The sequence below is a fragment of the Peromyscus maniculatus genome, chromosome 12, assembly GCF_049852395.1.
Source record: "Peromyscus maniculatus bairdii isolate BWxNUB_F1_BW_parent chromosome 12, HU_Pman_BW_mat_3.1, whole genome shotgun sequence".
NCBI lineage: Eukaryota > Metazoa > Chordata > Mammalia > Rodentia > Cricetidae > Peromyscus > Peromyscus maniculatus.
In genome coordinates this window covers 70,642,818-70,664,485 of record NC_134863.1, presented here as the reverse complement: position 1 = coordinate 70,664,485, position 21,668 = coordinate 70,642,818, and the positions used below count along the sequence as shown (strand labels likewise).

The 21,668-nt window shown below is 38.4% G+C and overlaps 1 protein-coding gene across 2 annotated transcripts in view; it reads right to left on the bottom strand.

Annotated features, from left to right (window-relative positions):
- The window catches only part of Ncam2 (neural cell adhesion molecule 2), a 423,714-nt gene extending 404,970 nt beyond the window's left edge, over positions 1 to 18,744 (bottom strand). The window contains exon 1 of one of the 2 annotated variants that reach the window (XM_076549131.1): positions 18,474 to 18,744. In XM_076549131.1, coding sequence (XP_076405246.1) covers positions 18,474 to 18,528 — 55 coding nt within the window. In that variant the 5' untranslated portion in view covers positions 18,529 to 18,744. The remainder of the gene's footprint in view (positions 1 to 18,473) is intronic. The other variant, XM_076549130.1, reaches the window with a different exon arrangement.
- Positions 18,745 to 21,668: the final 2,924 nt, after the last annotated feature.

Below are 21,668 nucleotides of genomic sequence, written 5' to 3'. Positions count from 1 at the left end.
ATTTATCCTCAATACTTTCAAAAATAGGAATGGTTTCTATGATGAACACAATCCACAAATCTTACAAAAGCCCTTTACGAAACAATCTGGTTTCTATCAACAGAAATAGAAGCAGATTATCTATTTAGAAATCCTCAGAAGAGACCCAACAATCCACACTAAGATACAAAACAATGCATAACTACAGCATCACGATTTCATCCTTAAAGCAGTATCACAAAAATGATAAACAATTTTTCATCAGCTTTGTGATGTGTTTTGCTATCCATTAAGCATTGCTTTGGAAAAGAGGGTAGAATGACGTCAGAAAGAAGCTGCCATCATCTCTTCAATGACAAATTAGAGTAATGAAGGGAAGGTTTCACGTTTGTGCACACTGTTCAATCACAGTCACCAAGCTGGAACCAAAGCACTCATGCTCCAAATACTGATTTTATTTCCATTCACAGAGTATGTTTTGCTGGAAAACATCATTAATTATAAACAGTTGTGTGCCTTGAGTTTGTTTTAAAAATAAGGTGGGAGAGCTGTTCAGTGTTCATCTCAGGAAACAGTGACGAGTCATGCTGTGTTTCAGTCTTGAAGAACTAAACACAGACTAATTAGCTTAAAGCTGCAGAAAGTGTGAACAATAACTCAAATGTTTTGTCTTGAAATATGGTTTCTTCTGAGATATAAAAAAATCAGAAAAGAAAAGGAAAACATGTTTAAATGAAATAATTCAGCAAATATTTTCCATGGTATTGAATGACAATGATATTTGAAGTTATTTTCATAGTATATGTATAGATATATTTACAAATATTTACACAACATATATATATATATATATATATATATATATATATACCCAAACATTTATATGTAAACACATTTAGAACCATACTTACTGAAAAAGTAACTTTTATATAAAATTGTATACATCTTGTACAAAAATTATAATAGTTGGCTATTTGGAAAAAATAAAGTGTTGGTGAGAGTACTTAGCACAGAAATAAACTGAATGGGTGTCTGAGAAGAGAAATCACAGTTGCATGTGTGTTTGTGCAGCAAGTGCTTTGGTTATTGGGTTATTGATTTGGATTGCCCTTTAGTTGACTGACCTGTTTAAGAGAGAAAATAATACACACACACACACACACACACACACACACAACTTTTAAAATCACCCTGAGACAGAGATTAGGAACTGATCTGTTTCACATCCCCATCTAAACATTAAAATATATCTCTGGTTACTGTGTCTCCATGCTAACACACATCTCAATATTTCTGCATCTCTGCTTTCAACTTTAAAAACAATACTTATTTTCAGTTTCAACTTTTCTTTCTGAAGAACACGTAAGGCTCCCAAATCTATCTTTTATTCAACCATTTCATGTCAAAAAATTAAATAAATTATTGTACTTGGCTTTTTTAAAGGGAATCTTCCTGTCTGAGATAAAAAAAATATATTTTATACATAATATAAAAGAAAGGTGATAAATACATGCTTCAAATATTTTAGCCAATGTTACATCATCAGGTTCTGGTTTGCTGTTTGGATTTATATAGTGTAATTTATATAGTGTAATAATTCAAGGATTATTCCCGTGCTCATTCACATTGACTAGAGTCAATTATTGTGTGGAGGAAGATCCTCAAGTCCACACAGTAAGAGCAATCCTGCATTCACATCAAATTTTGGCCACCTCACAATTGTCCCCTAAGAAAAAATCTCATCATGTCCCTTACTTAACTTAGCTATCAATTTTAGCAAGCTACACACAGATACATGTTTGAAATAAGGCTACGCTAATGGCTTCCTTAAGTGAGTATTCTGACCATCACCTACTGACATAGTAACTGAGTCTTTGCTTCATACTTAAAGTTGACAAGATAAAAACCATTTGGGGTATCAAGCATCCCATCTCATAGCATCTCAGCACTAAGAATACTTGTCTGCGAGCCAGCTAAGGGTCAATCCCAACTTGGGCCACGTAGCACCTTGGAGAGTGTGTTGAGTCAATTGATCTCAAAATGTGTTTGTCATGTATAAAGCAGAACACAACTGAAACTACATTTTGAGAAAAATATAAGATCAATAATACAAAGCACATAAACATTGCAAGTACTTTATAAATGTTGACTTCTGAAACTAATTTTAGGGTGGTTTTGGCAAAATAGCCTTTTAGATAACATATTAGCAGAACATTTAACAACAAATGCTCCACTTATTTGACCTCTTCATTCTTTCAAACGGTGTGGACAGTGACTTTGGGCAATTTCTGCTTCAAGTGGAGAAACCCTCCCAGTTAATAATCAAAAATATTTATTTTAATCAAGGGCAATCTTTTTCATGTTGTTCTACTCAACAGTGATTGGTCTATACCTACTCACACGAAGTGCTTCTACTAATGAGAAATGAGAATCCACTGTATGGTGTATGCAGATGTTCATATCTGTTATAGCCAGTTTAAACAACTACTTATTTCCTAATTTGAGATACGATCACACAAAATGTCATTTTACTCAAACCTAAGAGTTCCTGAAGTGAAGAGAAAAGAACCCAAATCCTAACCAGAAACATACAATGCAAACTGCCTCTAGATGGTCAACAGTAGACTCTTGTTTGTTGTACATTCTGAATAGCTCTTCCTTTACCTGCTCCTAAAAGCATCTTTTAACTGATATAATTTCATTAGGGAAGTATTCTCTAAGTCAATCACAAAATGATGACCTACTTAATTATTAATAATTCCTGTGCTTCACAATAAGAAAAGCCATTTTAAGAAGTAACATACTTAAATATTAATGTAATATGGTCCTTAATGAATTATACTACTAACCTACACACTTAAGCTCTCCCACCATGAAGGCACAGCAAACCTCACTTTGTCATCAACAATGGCTACTGATCCTCCAAGCAAATTCATTTTGTAGGTCATTAAAATACATACTCATTGACTCAATGATCAGTTACTAGACTTAAATCCCCCATTCAAAAGAAATGTGCTAATGATAATATAGATCTATTTGCTTTCATTTTTAATTAACCTTTATGTTATTTTCTGTAATGTCTGTACTAGTTCACAATCCTCCCAACTATGGATTCTTGTTGAATCTGTCTGCATTGACAATTACAGTTCTGGTTTTGGTAATATGAATTCTATCTACCACAAAGACATATCAAAGTGATTTTCAATTTGTTTCTCCCTGATGATCAATGTCAGTGAGATTGTTTTCATCATCTACTTCTTGGCCACTTACAGGTTTGTTTGTGTTTGTTTGTTTGTTTGTTTGTTTCTTGAGAAGTACAATGTCTGGCCCTTTACCCCATTACTTTTTGTCATTTTAAAACTTTCATCCAGTTTTTAACTATGGCACTGCTCCTCCTTCCTTCCTCCCTTCCTTCTTGTTATTCCTCCTTCTTTCTCTTTTTTATTTTGTTGCTCTTTATTTGTTTAAGATCCTTATATATTTAATATATTACTATTTAGCAAAAGTATATTTTGTAAATACTTCCCTCAATTTTTAGGTTGATAACCATTTTATTGATGATGGACTTCGCTATTCAAAAGCACTTAAGTTTCACAGAAACTCTGTTTCTTGCTTCCTTATTTTGTTGCATGTGTTTTAGGCTCACATGATCCAATGATTCTAACTTGAAATATAATGACAGGAAATTAAATCTGTGTCTCACAGAGACATATACACAATGTGTTCACTGAATCACTTATCACAATGACTACTATTCTAAAAGTAGATGGTTAAACTAATGAGACAAGTGCACAAAATATAATACTATTAAGTCCAAATAAAAAAGTAACACTGTCATCTGAAGAAATGTAAACAGACCTACAGAACATCAAAATATCTAAAATTAGCCAACCACAGAAAAGCAGGAATGATCTCAATTTCTGGGAAATTTAAAATTAAAACTTATGAAAGTAAAGAACAGGATGCTAGTTGACAGAAGATAATAGAGAAAATTTACAGAGATGTTGGGTTAAAAGTACACAGGTACAGTAAGGTAAGTTAAAAAATACTTTCTGGAAATTACTGCATAGAATTTTGGCTATAGCTAATAATAACGTACTGCATACTCAAATTTGTTAAAAAAAATTATACCTTACATGTTCTCAACAAAAAAATGTAATTATGTGAACACTTTAATTTGCTTGACTAATAATATCACAATACATCAAAACATCACTTTGCTCCCTATAAATATGTGCAATTTTGTCGATGTTACCTTTTCAGGGTTGGAACTGAAAAGAAATGGTTGGAAAGTATGGAAAGGGCCAGAAAGCAGAGCTGTTCCTGGCACTTTCTCTCCCTGTTCAGAGATACCCTGCTTCTTCACAGAATTATGCTTGGGTTGATGGAATTACAGGTCTTAATCTTACCAGATGATACATATCATTCTAAATAATGTAATTGTTTTTACTTGTTAAGCTATTGTTCAAAGCTCCCATGTGTGACTGAATAATAAAAGTCAAACAAAACACCCTGCGGAGTGATTAGAAATCCCCCCCCCTTCGATTAGTTCAATAAATATTTGTAAATTTAGTGTTCATGATTGAAATTTGTCTTTAGAATTCTGTGTATTGTTGGGCATCTACCCACTTTGATATAGTAACCATGCCAGATCAGGTTTTGTGTGATCAGTCACTCACATTCCATTCTCTTTTAGGTGAAGAACTGTGTTCCTTGAAACAGAACTGATCTTTTCCTCAACCAGTTTCCTTTCAACTCGAGCTCCCTGTCTTTGTTTATTCTGCTTGCTGGTGAGGTGTGTTTGATAGTCTTAATAAATACGTGTGAAAACTAAACTTCTGTCACACAATGACATCCAGATGCATCAGCTGAAAAAGAGACATCTAGCGTGGGGGTGGAGGGGGCAGGGGATGAAAAGCCAGCTGAGTAGGAAGAATTAAGGTGAAATGACTTATCAGAAAGCTCTATGTCCAATCATAAGACATGGTTTAATATTTTAACGTTCTAGTGTAAGGTACATATGGTCCGCTTAAAGAAGTCATTGTTCATTAACAGCTGCTCAGTGTAGGTAGAGGAGCATTTTTGATAAAAATGTTTTATTATAATATACTGGAAACAGGGACTGAAAAATACAGTAAAAACTTAGCTTAGAGTGTTGCATAACACTCAGAATACTGTGCTAACATACTACTTTAGGGACATAAAAATACTGAAGTTGGACATTTAGTAACCATTTTAGATATGGTACTTGAGGTTGCATAAGCCAGGAAAGTGACATAAGGTCACTTGATAACTTCTTGAGTTTTGCTTTTAAACGACAAAGCATTTTCAGTCCCTGCAGAGGCGAGGACACTAACATTAAGCCTTTGAAGGGGCTTTGACATGAAATGACTCATCTAGATTACCAATTAAAGTGATTATGAATTAGAAAAAATTTGAAGGAGAAGTGAAAGTAAAATGAATGAATCAGCGAGGCTATTTAATCACTAATTGAAAATTGTATTTGAAGTTAAAAGAGGCATATCTCAAAATGGTAACATTAGAGAAGAATTGCTGAGCAGAAAAATGACAAATGAATATTATGTAAAGGTACTCTGAGGTATCACTGAAAGTACTCTGTATAACTGAATGCTTTCATCTCTGGAAGCAGTCCTTGAGAACGATAGAAGAAAATCATTAAAAAGGCAGGGGGATATGGCTACCAGTCAAAAGAGGATTTTAGAAAATAAATAAATTTCATTAAAAAAAACAAGCAAATTGAAGCACCTATGAAAATATAGTATAAAGCAATGAACTCTATGTTTTCTCTTTTTGTCCTACAGGTACAATTTAGAATTGGTTTCCAATAAACATTGAATAAATAAACAACTTTTAATCACCCGATCAGATTATGCTGATCTTAAATACTTGCTCTCTTGATGTACTAGACATTTCTTGGTGACAATGTCTGTGCTTAATGGTACTATTATAAATGGAACACTATTGTTCTAATTCATATTAATTTATTTTATAAAACACATATATGCATATATATATATATATATATATATATATACCTAAAGCCTAAACTCCATTACCATCTCCAATGCTCTATGTATATAGGGCTTCAAATGCTACATTTTATAACATTAATTAACTTTGCTTTATTTTCAGTCTAATTACTTTTCAGTGAGGAGATGAGATCAGAGATAAAGTAGCATAACCATGCTATTCCTCATGAATTAAGTAATGACTTCCAATTTATTGTAGATTCATGGTCTGTCACATTCATGGAAGTGATATAAACAAAACACTTGGAATAAATACCTAGGCCAACAAAGAGTATATTCCCAACAAACCAAACCATTACCCAAACTCAAGAACAAATATATTTTAAAATAAACCTGTCACTTTGGTTTACTTTTTCTAGTTAAGATGTAAATATTCACTCAGTATTTGTTTGGTAAGTATCTATTGTTTTTCCAAGAATACACATACTGATTCACAATGAAGACTCTAATCAAATATATCACATACAAAGGGAAGGCAGAGTGGCAAGGCTTGCTTGCCTGTGTGGTGTTCACACTGAAGGTGGCCATGAAATATAAGAAATTTGAGGAGCTGAGTCCAAGAACACTGCAATCTTGAGCATTAACTGGCTGGTAGCAGATAACTAATTTCTACATGTTAGAAGAATGAATGATATCTTTAACAACATATGGTCAAAACTAAGACATAAAGAAATATAAAAATTTCCAGGTTAACGGGAAAAGGCAGGAAAGGTATATTATGTACAAGCTACACACAGATTTTTAATCTGGGAATTCAGGACAAGTACATTCAGCATACATCACAACATACAAGGAACATGAACAAGTAGGGTGGCAAAAATGCATAAAATGTGAAAGTAACAGTCCTAAGTTAGAGGCTCCTATTAAATGATATGAGAAGTAGAGTTCTAATTACCATTTCCAGCATTCCACAGAATCAGTCCAAAAGGTATTTTAAGGACCACAGAATGCCAATATACAAACTCAAATGAGAAGCTCTTAAATAACTCTTTCATTCACATTGGTTAATCAATTTTGAGATAAAAGTATAAATATATTTAAAAAGTGTGGACTATATAGAGTAACAGATTCATATCAATTTTTAAATATTTCTTCTTGAATAATATGATCCCTTTAAGATGCAATGCACATCATTCTAATGTAGTAACACTAATTTTCATGATAACTTGCCCTTCAAATAGTCAAATGAACATTGCCTGGCATATATTTAAAAACATTGAGTTTTACCTTTTAACTCTGATCATTGATAACTGCAATCTAGTACATGATATGAATACATATATGCATATACTTTTATCAGTACACACACACACACACACACACATATATATATATATATATATATATATATATATATATATATATATTTTAAGAGATTTGGAACTTTGCTTAATTTCAGTATGATGTAGAAAGTTACAGAGATGGGTTAGTTATGTGGCTAGATCTGTTTGGGGAGCTCCTGGCAATGGGTCCAGGACTTATCCTGGGTATATAAAATGGAACATATTCCCTAGGGTGCAATACCTTGATCAACCTTGACACAGTGGGAGGGGCTTGGTCCTGCCTCAACTTAGTATGTCAGACTTTGTTGACTCCCCAAGGGAGGTCTTGCTCTCTCTGAGGAGTGGATGGGGGGTGGGATGGGGGCAGGTGGGGGGCGGGAGAAAAGGGGAGGGAGGGGAACTGGGATTGGTATACAAAATGAAAAAAAAAGCTTATTAAAAACTAAACAAATAAATAAAAAGGTAACAATTTACAAATACATTTAGGTGTTTCTGAAAATTATGTAACATAGGATCGTATATGACCAGCTTTTCACATGCTTCCTATACACAAAACACAACAAAATTTTGAGTAAGAGGGCATTTTTCACTACCCTGTTTGCTCCTGTTCATAGTGTTTTGTGATGTATGCTGAAAAAAAAAATTGGGGATGTTTGCTGTTAGAAGGCAAACATGAAATAGTTCTGTTTTGGTCCATAGAAAATTATAGATTAAGTACACCTATAAGTATAAAAATATCAAATAGCCCAGTATTAAGAACATAAATCTTCCTGAACTGGACAAGTTGTTTTAGTTTAAAGGGGATGAGATTATAGCTCCTCAATGTTAGATTGCTAGCCTAGAATGCACAAGGTTCAGGTTCAATACCCAGCCTAATACACACACACACACACACACACACACACACACACACACACACACACGACATGTCTCTCATTAATACATAAAACAAAGTGTAAGTATGCTTATTTGGGTGTCAGAAATATACCAATATTATAGTACATGTTTCAAACATATCTTATCTGTACATTTTGTAAGGAGAGACTGGCCTCTGATATTATAGTTTACAGTAAAACATCTTTCTTTCTTTCTTTCTTTCTTTCTTTCTTTCTTTCTTTCTTTCTTTCTTTCTTTCTTTCTTTTTTTGATTTGGTTTTTCAAGACATGGTCTTTCTGTGTAACAGCACTAGCTAACCTAGAATTTGTAATTTGTACACCGAGGTGAACTTGAACTAGCAGAGATCTTCCTGCCTCTGCCTCCCAAGAACTGGGATTAAAGACATGCACCACCACTGTCTGTCTATAGGAAGACATTTTCAATCCCAAGAGATGCAGGTATCATGAATTTGTGCAATAAAAATAGCAAAGGTTATGAAAATACAGTAAGAGGAAGAACATTCAAAACCCTCAGAAATCTGTAGGCTGGCTCTAACAGAAGCATAAAACCGTAATGATGACATCAGGTAGATCATCTTTTTACATAAAGGTCTTATTCACAAGTGAAATTTCTACTGATATTTGTGCTGTTTTTTGTAGACATTTTCACCAATGAAAGTCATTTTTTTATTAAAACAATAAAGTAGATAACAAGAAGTTTGCACAGAACAAAGTGATTTCCCGGCTTCCTTGGCTACTATTTTACTATAAAAGATACAAGAATTAATGATATTAAGAAATTCTTAGATCCCCTTCACAAACCAACATTTGTAATGGAAGAAAGTGCATGAGCAGATTTTCTTCATTTGGATTTGTCTTCGTGAGTTGCTATAGTTTCTCTTTTACTGAGCAAGCTTGCTCTTGGCCATTCAGAACTAAAGAACTGGAAACATACCGCATCAATCAACACAATTTCTACACTACAGCACATCACTTCACTTTATTCCTTCAGCGAATTTGGCTAGATGTTTCAAGAAACATAGGTTATAGCAGAAGCAACTGAAATGCAGCTTGACTATATTTAATGATCATTGACTATAAATTTGGGATGGCAGGCCAGAGAACACACTTAAAAGCTCTACACAAATCAGTCACTCTCAATCTCAGGTACATCATCTATGAAATATGATTTAATCAGGAATAAATGAGGTAATGAGTCAAGTGCTCACCACAGTTACACAGCGTAAAATTGGCACTCAAAGTATTATTCCCTTTAACTTCTCTTGGGTGCTAATGGAAACGTTTTCAGCTGTGTATGTGCAGTATCAAAATCTTTGAGTGCCATTTCAGCTTTTAGTTTTCTACAATCATACATATGGTGCATGGGTGCTTCATGAGCATGGTGTTATGAATGCATACGTACCTATTCATGTGTGTGTACATGCGTAAATATATGGATACATGTATTTACCAAGTTATACATGGGGAAAGGATCTAGGTGGCTTGGCTATGTTCATTTGCTTTCTACCATTATTTAATTAATTTACTTACTTACTTACTTACTTATTTTGAAAGTATCTCAGTGAACCTCTAGAATCCTGAATTTGGATAAGCTGGCTAGCACTAGAGGCCCAGGCATCCTTCTGCCCCTGCAGCCCTTCCGCTGAGATCACAAGTGCCTGCCACTGTGCTAAGCTTCTCATGTAGGTGTTGGTTGTCGGAACTCGTGTCCCTTCCTTACAGCTAAGCCATTTTTTTCAGACCCAGTTTTCTATAATCATAGTTATTTGCACAGACTAATTGTATAGTCTGATGAGTCTTCACTGTGATATATAATATATTATTACATATGTAATATGTACACATTCCTTTAATCATCTCCACTTTCCTTGACAGTCCTCTCTTACGTACTATTTTTTTTTATTTTTGTTTCATTCTACTCTCCCAAGAATAATTTTTACAAGCTATGAACATGCCAAGAAAATTATTTAGATGAAAATTATGAAACAATGGCAAGGTTTGCAATTTTTTCTCCAAATCCCATGCATACTTCAAATATTGATTAAAGTATTAATGTCGATACAAGAATGAATAAAAGTAAATGCTAAGTGAAGCGGTGTAATAATTTTGAGGGGAAAATGAATAAAATCATTATTTTTAACTTGTCAATGGCATGTATACATGCCTGAATGATATTTGTGAATTTTATAGATAAAATTATAAACCAATTGAATTTGTCAAAAGCACTACTTCATTGTATTACTTTCATTGAAAAATTATCATTCTTCCTCTAGATAAGGTCAGTACTTCAAGTACTACCTTCTCATCAATCTTCCAAATTAAACTTGCACAGGTCATTTATGCTTCCAGCCAGGCCAAGTGATGCACACTTTTAATTCCAGCATTTGGGAGGCAGAGACAGGTGGATCTCTGGAGGTTCAGGGACAACATGGTCTACACAGCAAGTTCCAGGACAGACAGAGCTACATAACAGAGAGAACATCCTCAAAAATAATTGAAAATAAAACTTAATAAAAGATGTATTTATACTGACAGAGAATCATGTCTATGTCCTGTAATTCCCTCTTCATTTTTTCTTTGGTCCATCTAGCACATGGCCAGTAGCTATGTTTCCAATAGCCAGGTCTCAAAGGTTAATCTAAATATTAAACTTAGCTTGGCCTTAAATGAGTTCTGCCTTAAGTAGCCCACAGTATCCCATCCTGGATCCCATGACTGACCTTTCCCAACCATCCAATAGATTACACAACTGAATAAATACTCAAACTGGATATATTAAACTGTATTATTTTTGTCCTTGGGACAACTGCATCCTTTTCTACAATTTGTTCATGATGTTTTCCCCCTCCTCTGTATCATTTTCTTCATTTCCTCTGTCCATTTCGAAGCTCTCTGTGGCACAGAGTAGAAATATGGTTTCATGAGTACAGGCTCAGCTTTAAATGCATCCCAAGTTCACATTTGGTTGGGGAATATTATTTTAAGGTGTGTTACTTTTGTTTATGTTACATTTAACTCTGTGAAGCTGTGTTGGTGTGCCTGTCTAAAACACCTGATGGTCTAATAAAGAATTGAACGGCCAACAGCAAGGCAGAAGAAAAAATAGGCATTGCTGACAGGCAGGAAGAAGATATAAAAGGGGAAATCTGAGAGGAAGAAGTAGTCTGAGAAGGAAGAGAACAACAGGGTCCCAGCTACACAGCAACCATGGAGTAAAAAATAATGAACGGTACACAGAAATAGAGAAAGATAAAAGCCCTTGGTCCAAAGGTAGATGGGCTAATTTAAAATTAAGGAAAGCTGGCTAGAAATAAGCCAAGCTAAGGCCATGAGTTTATAATTGAGAATAAGCCTCCATGTGTGATTTATTTGAGACTTGAGTGGCATGTGCCCTAAAAGAGCAGAAACAACCAGCAACAACGTTCTGATTTCTTATATTTGGACTAGACATTTGTGTTTTCTGTGCCTTGGGTCACCATTGAGAAAAGTAAAGGAACTGTAAATAGGAGAGTGATTCACAATTGAGTTGCACAATAAGCAGTCAATGAATTTTCATTAAGATAAGGGATGAATGCCAAGCACTCTCTCTGACCTTTGAATAATCAATCATATGACATCTTCTGCTGTTTCACAACATTTTGCTAGATGGTTTATCGCTTTCTCACACATATCTTTGCTTTTTCCAATCTATATTCTTTAATTTTCTCAACTATCAACACGGGCTTCCATTCTCTATCGAACAACATGCATGCAGATTTTTTCCTCAAAAACATCAAGCATTCTTAGAAAAAAAACAATGAAATTAAAGACTAATTACTAATTCCAAATAATGACTAATCATAATTAATATACATAATCAGATCCTTTCTCTGTATTTCCATTTCTCCCCCGTAAAACTAAACATAAAAATTCCATAGATTCTTGATAATCTTGAGTTACAAGGTGACAACAATCTCACTAATTATATATATAATTATATTAACATATAATTAATAATTATATATATATATATAAATTTGAAGATATTTGCCTTATATACCCAGCTAATACTTACCAATTTATTAACTGACAAAATGACACTAAATTAAAATGTATCTTTGTGCAGGCGTGTGAGTGGTGTGTGTGTGTGTGTGTGTGTGTGTGTGTGTGTGTGTGTGTGTGTGTGTGTGTGTTGTTGTTGTTGTTGTTGTTATAGTTGTGCTTGGTTGGCAGGATAAATGTTTGCCTTTTCAAAATGTTGGGAATCAAACCTAGTGTCTCATGAATTGTAAGCACACACACTATCAGTTGGGGCACATCTTCATGTCTATCCTCACATTCACATATTTCCAACTCTGTCCCCCTCTCCATTTTTTAATTTATCAGACAAACCATTAACATTAATCTCTATTCCCTATAATTTCTGAATGTGGGGCCACTGACAAGAGCATATTTGACCTAACAAAAGCCACACACTTAAATAAGTCTGATTCTCCGTCTCCCAGATGCCTTCATCTGCCCATTAACTCCTCAATTAAGAGTTGGGTTCATGAACCTCTCCCCATTCCTTGTCAGAATTTTGATTTGCTTATGGTTCAGGTCTTGTGCTGGCAACCACAGCTACTGTGCCTTCATTAGTACAACCATCCTGTCCTATTAACAAGATGCTACTTGTTATTTTTCTGACTCGTACAATCTCTAAATTTTTAAACCTACATAAAAGTTTGGTGTTGTGTAAGTTGGTTTGTTGAGCTAAGCATGTGTAAACTAGAGCTCTAGTTGGTTTTCCATGTGGTTTTCCATTGGATATTCATTTAAGTCACTTATCCTGATTATGTGTCTACTCTAAGCATCCAGCATAACTCATATCTCAAGACCTCTTACTGACATCCTCTTGAACATGGAAACCTAATACATGTGTCTTATGATTGTAAATGGAGTCTCCTACAATTGCTCTTTATACAATGTATTCAACTGTTCTACTACTACTTTTGCCTAATGAGGTGTCTGCAACAAAGCAGATATCGAGAAATAAACAAAAAATATGTTAATAAGTAACGAGAGAGTCCCAATCATCAATGAATTAGATAGTCTCTAACTATATAACATATTTCTAATTACAAAGAACAATTTAATGATTTTATATAATTGAATAAGTGAGGCATATCTATATGTTATTAAATTTTATCTGCATGTGATTATTGAATATGGTAGACATCACCTGACATAATATGCTTGATATTTTACACTGCCTACAGGTATCATGATCACAGCTATTCCTCGTGGCTGAGCATCAAGATTAAGCAATAGGATATGTTCAGGTCAAAATTTTAAATGAGCAAATAGCTGTTCTGAGAATCTCAGTTGCTTCGTCAAGGTCAAGAGACCCGTGATAGCCTGGGCTTTATGCTCTTACACACAATGACTTTGGCTTTCCCTGTGATATAATTTTAACAACGCAGAGCCAAAAACCTATAATCAACCTAAAGTTCCTCAAACACATCTTCTGATGTCTCTGATAATAAAGATTCTCAAAATTCTTTTGCACCCATCTTAGTTATTTAAATCTAGGAACGTCTTGGCCAATGACATCATAGCCTTCTAACATAATGGTGGTCCATGATTAACTGGTAGAAGCACAGCGAATGTATGGACCTCAGAAAAATGCCGTCAGCTATTGAGTATTAGCGCCCTTATAATTTAAAACAGCAAAGATCCATTAAAATATTTAAAAGGATACCACAGAGAAGTACATGTGTTTGCTGAGCCATTAATGACAGCTTAACTCTGTTAAATGGCAGAATGCTACTTTTAATAAAAGTGCTGGTTTCTTGTTAATGTGTTCTCCTATCATGTAATTTTGAAAATTAAAACTAATTTATAATTTTTAAACGGTCTTAAACTCAATATAATTGGCAGGATATAAAGATGCAAGGAATTCAGAATTTCCTGAATTCAGTAAAACCTGAGAACCAAGCACACTACCTTTTTAAGAATACTAATATTATTTAAGTGATTGTGCATATACCCAGAGCCAGTGTAGTGTCATCAAGGTTAAAAATAACAACAGAAGCACATCTCAGACTCTGTCTCCTGTCTCCTACTAACGGAACACTTTCCTTTACACTATTAGAAGTCCATTGTTAAGATGATAACCCTGAAGAAAAAAAGATTAAGTTCAAATGATGTCCCCAATGTCAAATGCCAGAGAAAGTGTCAGGATCATGTCCAGAGACTTCCCAATGTGATCACTTGAGCTTCCTTTCAGCTCCTGTACCTAATAACAAGCTCCAATATTCAGCCTGCTTACCAGCTTCAGGCTGGGTAGCCCCTTTCTGTTTCATAACAAACCAGCTCATTTGGGAAGGAAGGCCATTTTATTTACAAAATTATATGAAGCTTGACCTTTTTCCTTTACTGAATGAGCTGCTTTTGTTCCCTTAATTGCTTCTCCTGTAAGATATTAAGCCTGAGAGGACCTCAGTCCCCTGTGTCGATAAAAAAAAAAAAAAAAAAAAAAAAAAAAAACTCATCTGACACTCGGGACTTTCCAACTTCTCCTATTGCTCACTGGGCTCAGACTCAACTTGGGAAATGAAACTGAGAGCAGCGGGCATCAAGCGAGGGAGGGAATCCTCTGGGCTGTTCACTGACAAAAAAAAAAATATTAATTTACAGAGCCTATCTTTCCTAAGTTAAACGGACATGCAGTTGATTCAATAGGCATCTCGCACAAAGGGGATGCTGGCAAAGAATCAGAGCAGGGTAGACAGATAAAGGTTTTAGGAGAGGCCATTAACTATTACAGCCTCTACATAGGGGGCATTCGTGGACTTGTAGCTAGTAAGCACCCACACACCTGTGCTCTGTCTTCAGAAGGTACAGATCTGTAATGGTTAATGACTCACTAGTATTTTCCCAGAAAGAAGTGTAAGCAGATGTCCAGATTCACTCACTGAGTGGGCATTTCACAGGTCCCATGCTTTAGGCTTAAGGATGCTACGCATGGCTGACACGGATTGAAAGAGAATGGGCTAGCAAGCACTGCTCGGTTCCCGTGGAGCAGCACTCCTGTTTTACATGTGTGAACAACAGTAACAGACTGGCATTAATCATATTAGACGATTCTCAAAAGAAAATGAAAAAGGGTTTTAAACATGCAAAAAAAGTTTTGAGACGCAACCCTTTCCTATTTCAGTTTGGGAATTTGACTAAAAGACAGCAGACGCCCTGCTAAGGAGAGCCTCACTCAAGATCTATGACAGCAGAGGCTGTGATCGAGTCTTAAATATAAAGTAAAAACCATTGCACACAAGTCAAATAATTATAAATTTCTTTCCAATGGGCAACTACAATCAAAGTTGACAACCTTCCTTCATTAGATATTATTCCTTCAGGGGAAATGGTAGGCTTTTAAAAGAACATTTCTATTTGAATTTTTAATAATAATAAAAAAAAAAGCTCTCACCAGCATGAACAATACACAGGGTTGAAAGTAAAGGCTGGAGCTATTAGGCCTCATTAGCTAATTATGGTATTGGCATCCACTTAAGTTAGCTGGTTTTTCACTTGGGTCATTTTCGCCCATTCAACTGTTGTGGTTCAAAACGTTTTGACTACTTAAAAGGGAATACATCATCGTTGCCTTTCCCCAGTCAAACTGCACACCACTTTCCCAAGCAACAGCTTCAATCATGCTTCATAAAATCCCCTACAAGCGTATTGTTAGAAACATAAATCAGCCAGCTGAGGCTTTAGTATTTCCAAGGCAAGCCTGAGGGTCACTGGCTGGTAGGGTTTTCATGGCTCCATCAAAAAAAAAAATAAAATAAAATAAAATAAAAACACAAAAGAATAAACAGAAATGTGAGTTACACACGGTTCATTAAAAAAAGAAAAACAGCTCCCAGTGGTGGGTCTGATACTTGCTGCTGCACCCTTAATTAGAGAAGAAAACAGCAGCCTGGAGAAATGAGACTCCGGGATAAGGACTTGTGTTTCCAGGCGTCTTTGACTTCATTACGACACACGGCACAGCGATACTACATGCTTGCTCACACAAAAGCTAGTTCCCCTGGACACTCAACTATGGCTCTCTGCATGTCCTACCACGGCACTAGACCGACCGAGCGATCATCTTTACAAAGATGCCACCCTTCTGCCCCGTTTCACTGACGAGGAATATGGGTTCCCCTGCAGGCATGCCTCTGGTCCACAGTTCTTCTCCATAACTACCCTGTGTGCTGATTATAAACCAGCCGAATCACAATTTCAAATACGTGTCACATATGGAGACCCAAAGTGTATCTGTCTTTGTGTACTATTTTCTACCTAGGTACTCGAACATTCCAATCTCTCTCCTATCCCCGAATTCCAACACACTTAACATCAGCAAGGATAAATGCACAGACCCCACAACTGAGATGATTTTCTCCCGAAAGCTCCCAGTGTAATCATCAATCTGCACAAACTTGCCCCATATTACTCTACACTACACTCACTTAATTGCAATTGCATCTGAGTTAAATTCTCAGCCTGTCTCTTCAGATTCAGACTTTGTGTGTGTGTGTGTGTGTGTTATAAATGAACAGTTAAACACAATCAGCAGCCTTCCAAAAATGACAGCTTTGTATCTTGTAGTGAACAAGGGTATGCTGATCTTTGCAAGAGAAGTGACTGAATTAATGAATGAGACTAATATTAGCTTCAGATGAATCCATCTGCAATTTTTCTGAGACTGAAATGTTTCCCATCCTGTGTTAGGATGGGAAAAAGAGGAGCTCCAGTCTGAGGCACTTTATAAATGAGAGCAATATCCGGCATGTGCATTCTTACTTCGGAACATAAAAATCTGCATCCAATCGCGGTTGGTTCATCATTTACAAACACTGTAGTTTGGGGAGAAGGACAGAGAAAGGAAGGCTTTACATCCAAAATGCCAAGCCCTGCTGAAGAATGATAGAAGGACAGTGTGTGCAAGAGCAGAAACCATCATTTCTTGCTTAAAATGGAGTTCTACCACCCCCTGCTGGACCAAATGAGCAACGCCGAAGAGGTGAAAAAAATGCATAGGATTGGATTTAGAGAAGATATTTTAACTTATCTTGCAATTTATTAATTTAGCAGAAAATGCAGCACAAATAATATGGCATTTCTATACCTTTCAACCAGATGAAAAACCATGGCTATTCCCTTTGCCTTGAACGACTTCCACCATTGCACATTTTGACATTTTCTCTCCCCAATTAAATGTCCAAACTTGTCTGGACAGTTGAAAACCTTTCAAATGATTGTGAATATATTTTATGTGAACGTGTACTATGTAAGCCAGAAAGATAAAGGCATGTCTTCCATATAGAGACTAGCAGAGATCGCTTCCATCAATTGTCCCTGGGGTTATTCTACCACAGTCTTTTTTTTTTCCTCCCCCACCCAAAAGAAAAAAGAAAAAGAAAAAGAGGAGGCGGGGGAGCTCCCCAATGCTCCCCAACCTCCCAAATCCCTTACAGGTGTAATTCAAATCGGATGTTAGAACGTGTTCGGATTTTGCTATATTCACGGGGGGGGGGGGGGGTCACAATGAATGCCTGCAACACAACCCTAGTTTTAGCCATTTGCTGTCTTACAGCATCTATGGCCCGTTAGTTTCCAACATAAATAAGCCATCAAACGTTCACTTCACAGCCAAGAATAGGTGTTGGGAAAGGAGAAGAGAATCTCTAAGAATTGAATGTCTTGCACACCACAGAGATTTTTTTTTTTTTTTTTTTTTTTGATAAACGACTTTAATGCTGATAGTTTTTTTTGCCGCTTCTGTAAAACACCACTATGCCCTTCCCTTCAGCAACCTCGGATATTTAACTAGGAATCCACACCAACACACTCATCCAATTTTGGGTAATAAGAGAGAAAGCCAAAAATCCCAGAAGAAGCAGCAGTTTCCCCCCACATACACACACACACTCCCGGATCCCTTTCACACCGATGCCTATCTCCAATTCTGCACCGGTCTCCTCTTATTGAAAGGGGTTTTCGAGCAAAGGGAGAGAATTGGGGTGGCGGGGGGGGGGGGGGGGAGAGGAAAAAAAAAAAAAAGAGAGAAAGAGCTCAAAACCCGAACAGTCGCCTCAAGAAGGCACCGCAACTTTGGTGCCTTGGGTTCCAGGGCTCGGGGGGTGCCTCGCTCCGTGCCTCTCTGGGCTGGGTGGAAGCTGGGGTGGTGGTGGGGTGGTGGGGTGGGGAGGGAAAGTAAGCCCAGAAAAAGCCGCCCGCCGCGCACTCCTACCTTGCCCGCTACTGACAAGCAACCCGAGCAGGTAGAAGGAGAGGAGGAGGCTCATGTTCAGGACGTGACACCGGCGGACAGTTCCAAAGTTATTAAGTCCAGCCCCGGAGGAGAGAGAACCTTCCGCTGCCACGGCCGCCGCTGCTGAGCCCGCCGCCGCTCCCGGGGTGCCCCAGCCGCCCGCAGCAGCCCGCGCGCTCCTCCTCGCAAAGTGACTGCAAGCTCCGCGCCTTGCCGCACTATATCCAGGCGGCGGCGGCAGCGGCGGCGGCGGCGGCGGCGGGCGGGCGGCGGCAGCAGCGGCCGCCGCGGCGGCAAGCGGAGCCGGCGGGAGGAGGCGGGGGGCGGGACGGGGCGGGGAGGCGCGGCCCCGGCGGATCCCTCCGCGCGCACGCCGTCCGAGCGAGCCCCGAGCGAGCCAGCCAGCCAGCGAGCAAGGGAGCGAGCGAGCCAGGCACGCGCGGTCCCCCCTCCTCCCCCCTCCCCGGATTCGTCCGCAGTGGAACCCAGGGCCGCGGGTTCGAGCCCAGGCGAGAGGACAAATAACCGGCAGAAGGCAAAATGACCCGTGGTGCACGCTCACACCGTGGCTCTTAGAACAGGGGAGCCTGCAACCCTTGTAGCCTCTTCCTTTTTCTGCCTCCTGGATGGACGTCCCTGAGCACGGCTGAGGGCGAGCCTGGCATGCACAGGGCTCAGAAGGTTGGGGAGGCAGTGGGCCGGTGGAGCATTCCTCAGTTCCTTCAAAGCGGAGGTGGCAGGGTCTGTGTGTGTTTGGGATTTAACCGGGGTGAGGTCTGGCACCCTTAAGGCTTTGACTGCCCGTGGAAGAGGGAAATAACTGTCCTCTAGGGTGAATGGCCTCGGCCTCTTACCTTAGATGGACCAACAAAGACGAAGTGAAGTACTTGCTTAGATGCCAATTCATTGGAGTGGATGCGACCCACGGGGGCGACCTGCATAACACTGCGATATAGGACGGTCCTGGGTTTGCTATGTGCTCTCCAGGATTAGCACTGTGCATCTCCCGGTTGGAGTGTGAAGAGGGAGAGCCTGGAATGTAAGAGGGGGAATAGAGCTGACACTCTTCCTCAGGTCAGTCACCTGCAAGCCCTGAGTATGTGTGCCACCTGCAACTGCAAGTCTCACCATGGTGTGAGACTTGAAAGGGATGTGTGGTGCTCTGGTGTCAGGCCCCTTCACCCAGAGTCTGGGGATGAGCATGATTTCTGCTGGTGGAATAGGTAAACAGGGTTTCGGGGGTGTCACTTTTATGTGACACCTGTCACAAGAGACTGGCAAGGGAAAGAATCTCTGGCCCCCAGGGCCCTTGTCTCTGCCCAGGGTCATAGTGAACAGTTGCAGCTGGCAAAAGGTCCTTCTCAGTCAACATTTTGCTCGGGCTCGTTAAAGTGGTCAGCCCACTCACTGCAGACTCCGGGAACACCCTGGTGATTTTCTTATCAGCAAGAACAGAGACAAAGATCAGTGTAGAAACATGCACAGGCTCAGAACATCAGACCAAGCCCCAAAGAATTGCTTCAGGGAGGGCTGGGGTAAGAGCAGAAAAGAACCAGCAGGAATACTGGAGATTTGCTCTTGTGGCCTGAATGATTCATATGGAAGATTAGCTTTCTTCGTATCCTGGGATAGCCTTTGTGGGAGGAGGTGAGGGGGAGCTTCCGGTCTCAAAATGAGCCATACCTCAACTGCTTGACTGAAATCATTCTCTGCTCCGGCAGCTCCAGACCCTCTTCTGTGTTTTGGTTTTATAATAGGCAGGGTAACTAGAGAGATCTTTGCCAACACACTACCCCCACACCTTTCAGTGTCCCTGAGATGTACCAAGTGCTGTTAGTGACCTCATGGTCAGCATTTTCTAGGAAAGGGTGGAAGCAGCGTGTTCATAGGTGTGAAAAGCAAACAGCTAGGTTTTTTTTTTTCTACCATTTCTTGATTTTCCTATGGGACTGAAAGAAAGCACCCATGCATAAGCAACCATAGAAGACTCTTACAAAGCTAATACGAGTGACAAATAATCTCTTCCCCAGAAAGCTCACAGGATTTCAGTCTGACACCTGCAGTAGCCAAGAACCTATTGCACACTCACAAACATGTCTGTGCAAACACACACACACACACACACACACACACACACACACACACACACACACAAACAAGCAAGAACATACTGTTAGTAATGAGAGAAATATTGTTCTGCAACTATGTGCTTTTTGATATTACTAGGAGCCAATTTAGCAAATAATAGAACTATGAGAGAGAACCATCTGATAGTCTGTAAAGTCATTTGAACTCTAGGTTTCTTTAAGGCATTGACAAAGAAAGAAGGATGGTAGCAATGGTCCATCATTCCTTAGTGGAGTTTCTTACTAGATGTTTATATTCTAATGCTGTATCAATAGCCCAAAATCTGTGGTGTATTTATACTAGTGTGTTTTTGGAGAGAGAGAGAGAGAGAGAGAGAGAGAGAGAGAGAGAGAGAGAGAGAGAGAGAGAGAGAGAATGAGAATTCTTTGTGTATGTGCGGTGATTCGTTTTTCATCAGTGTGATAGAAGTTAGAATTGGTTGAGAAAAGGGGCCTCCATTGGAAAATTCGTCTTGTGGCCAGGCAGGTGGTTCTGGGTTGTACAAGGAAGCAGGCTAAGCAAGCCATGAGGAAGAAGCCTGTCAGCACCATTCTTCCATTACCCCTGTCTTCAGGTTCCTTTCTTGAGTAGTCCTGCCCTCAACATTCTTCATGATAGACTGTGGTTGAGTCCTGTAAGACAAGGACCCTTTGACTCCCTGGTTGCCCTTGTCAATGGTGCTTTATCACAGCCACAGAAAGGAAACTATGACAGAGTGGAAAGACTGATTGGACAAAATATTATCTCAGAGCTATCTATACAGGAGACATTTGATCCTCCCTCAGTTTGATAGTAATCTTGATTAAAAAAAAACAGGCATAGACAAGAGATTATCAAACAAATCAGGTTATGAAAACATAAAAAAATGTTAAAAAGGGAATTGCTGTGGTTGGTAAAAGAGAGGGAGTGGGGAGTAAGGAAAGGGAGACAGGGGGACAGGGGAATCCTTTCTAAATAGTGTGGTTAAGAAAGACTTCAGGAGATTTTGAAGAAAAGAGAGAGATTAGCCAGAGTAGGCAGGACAAGCCGAAGCAGAGGCTAGAGTTC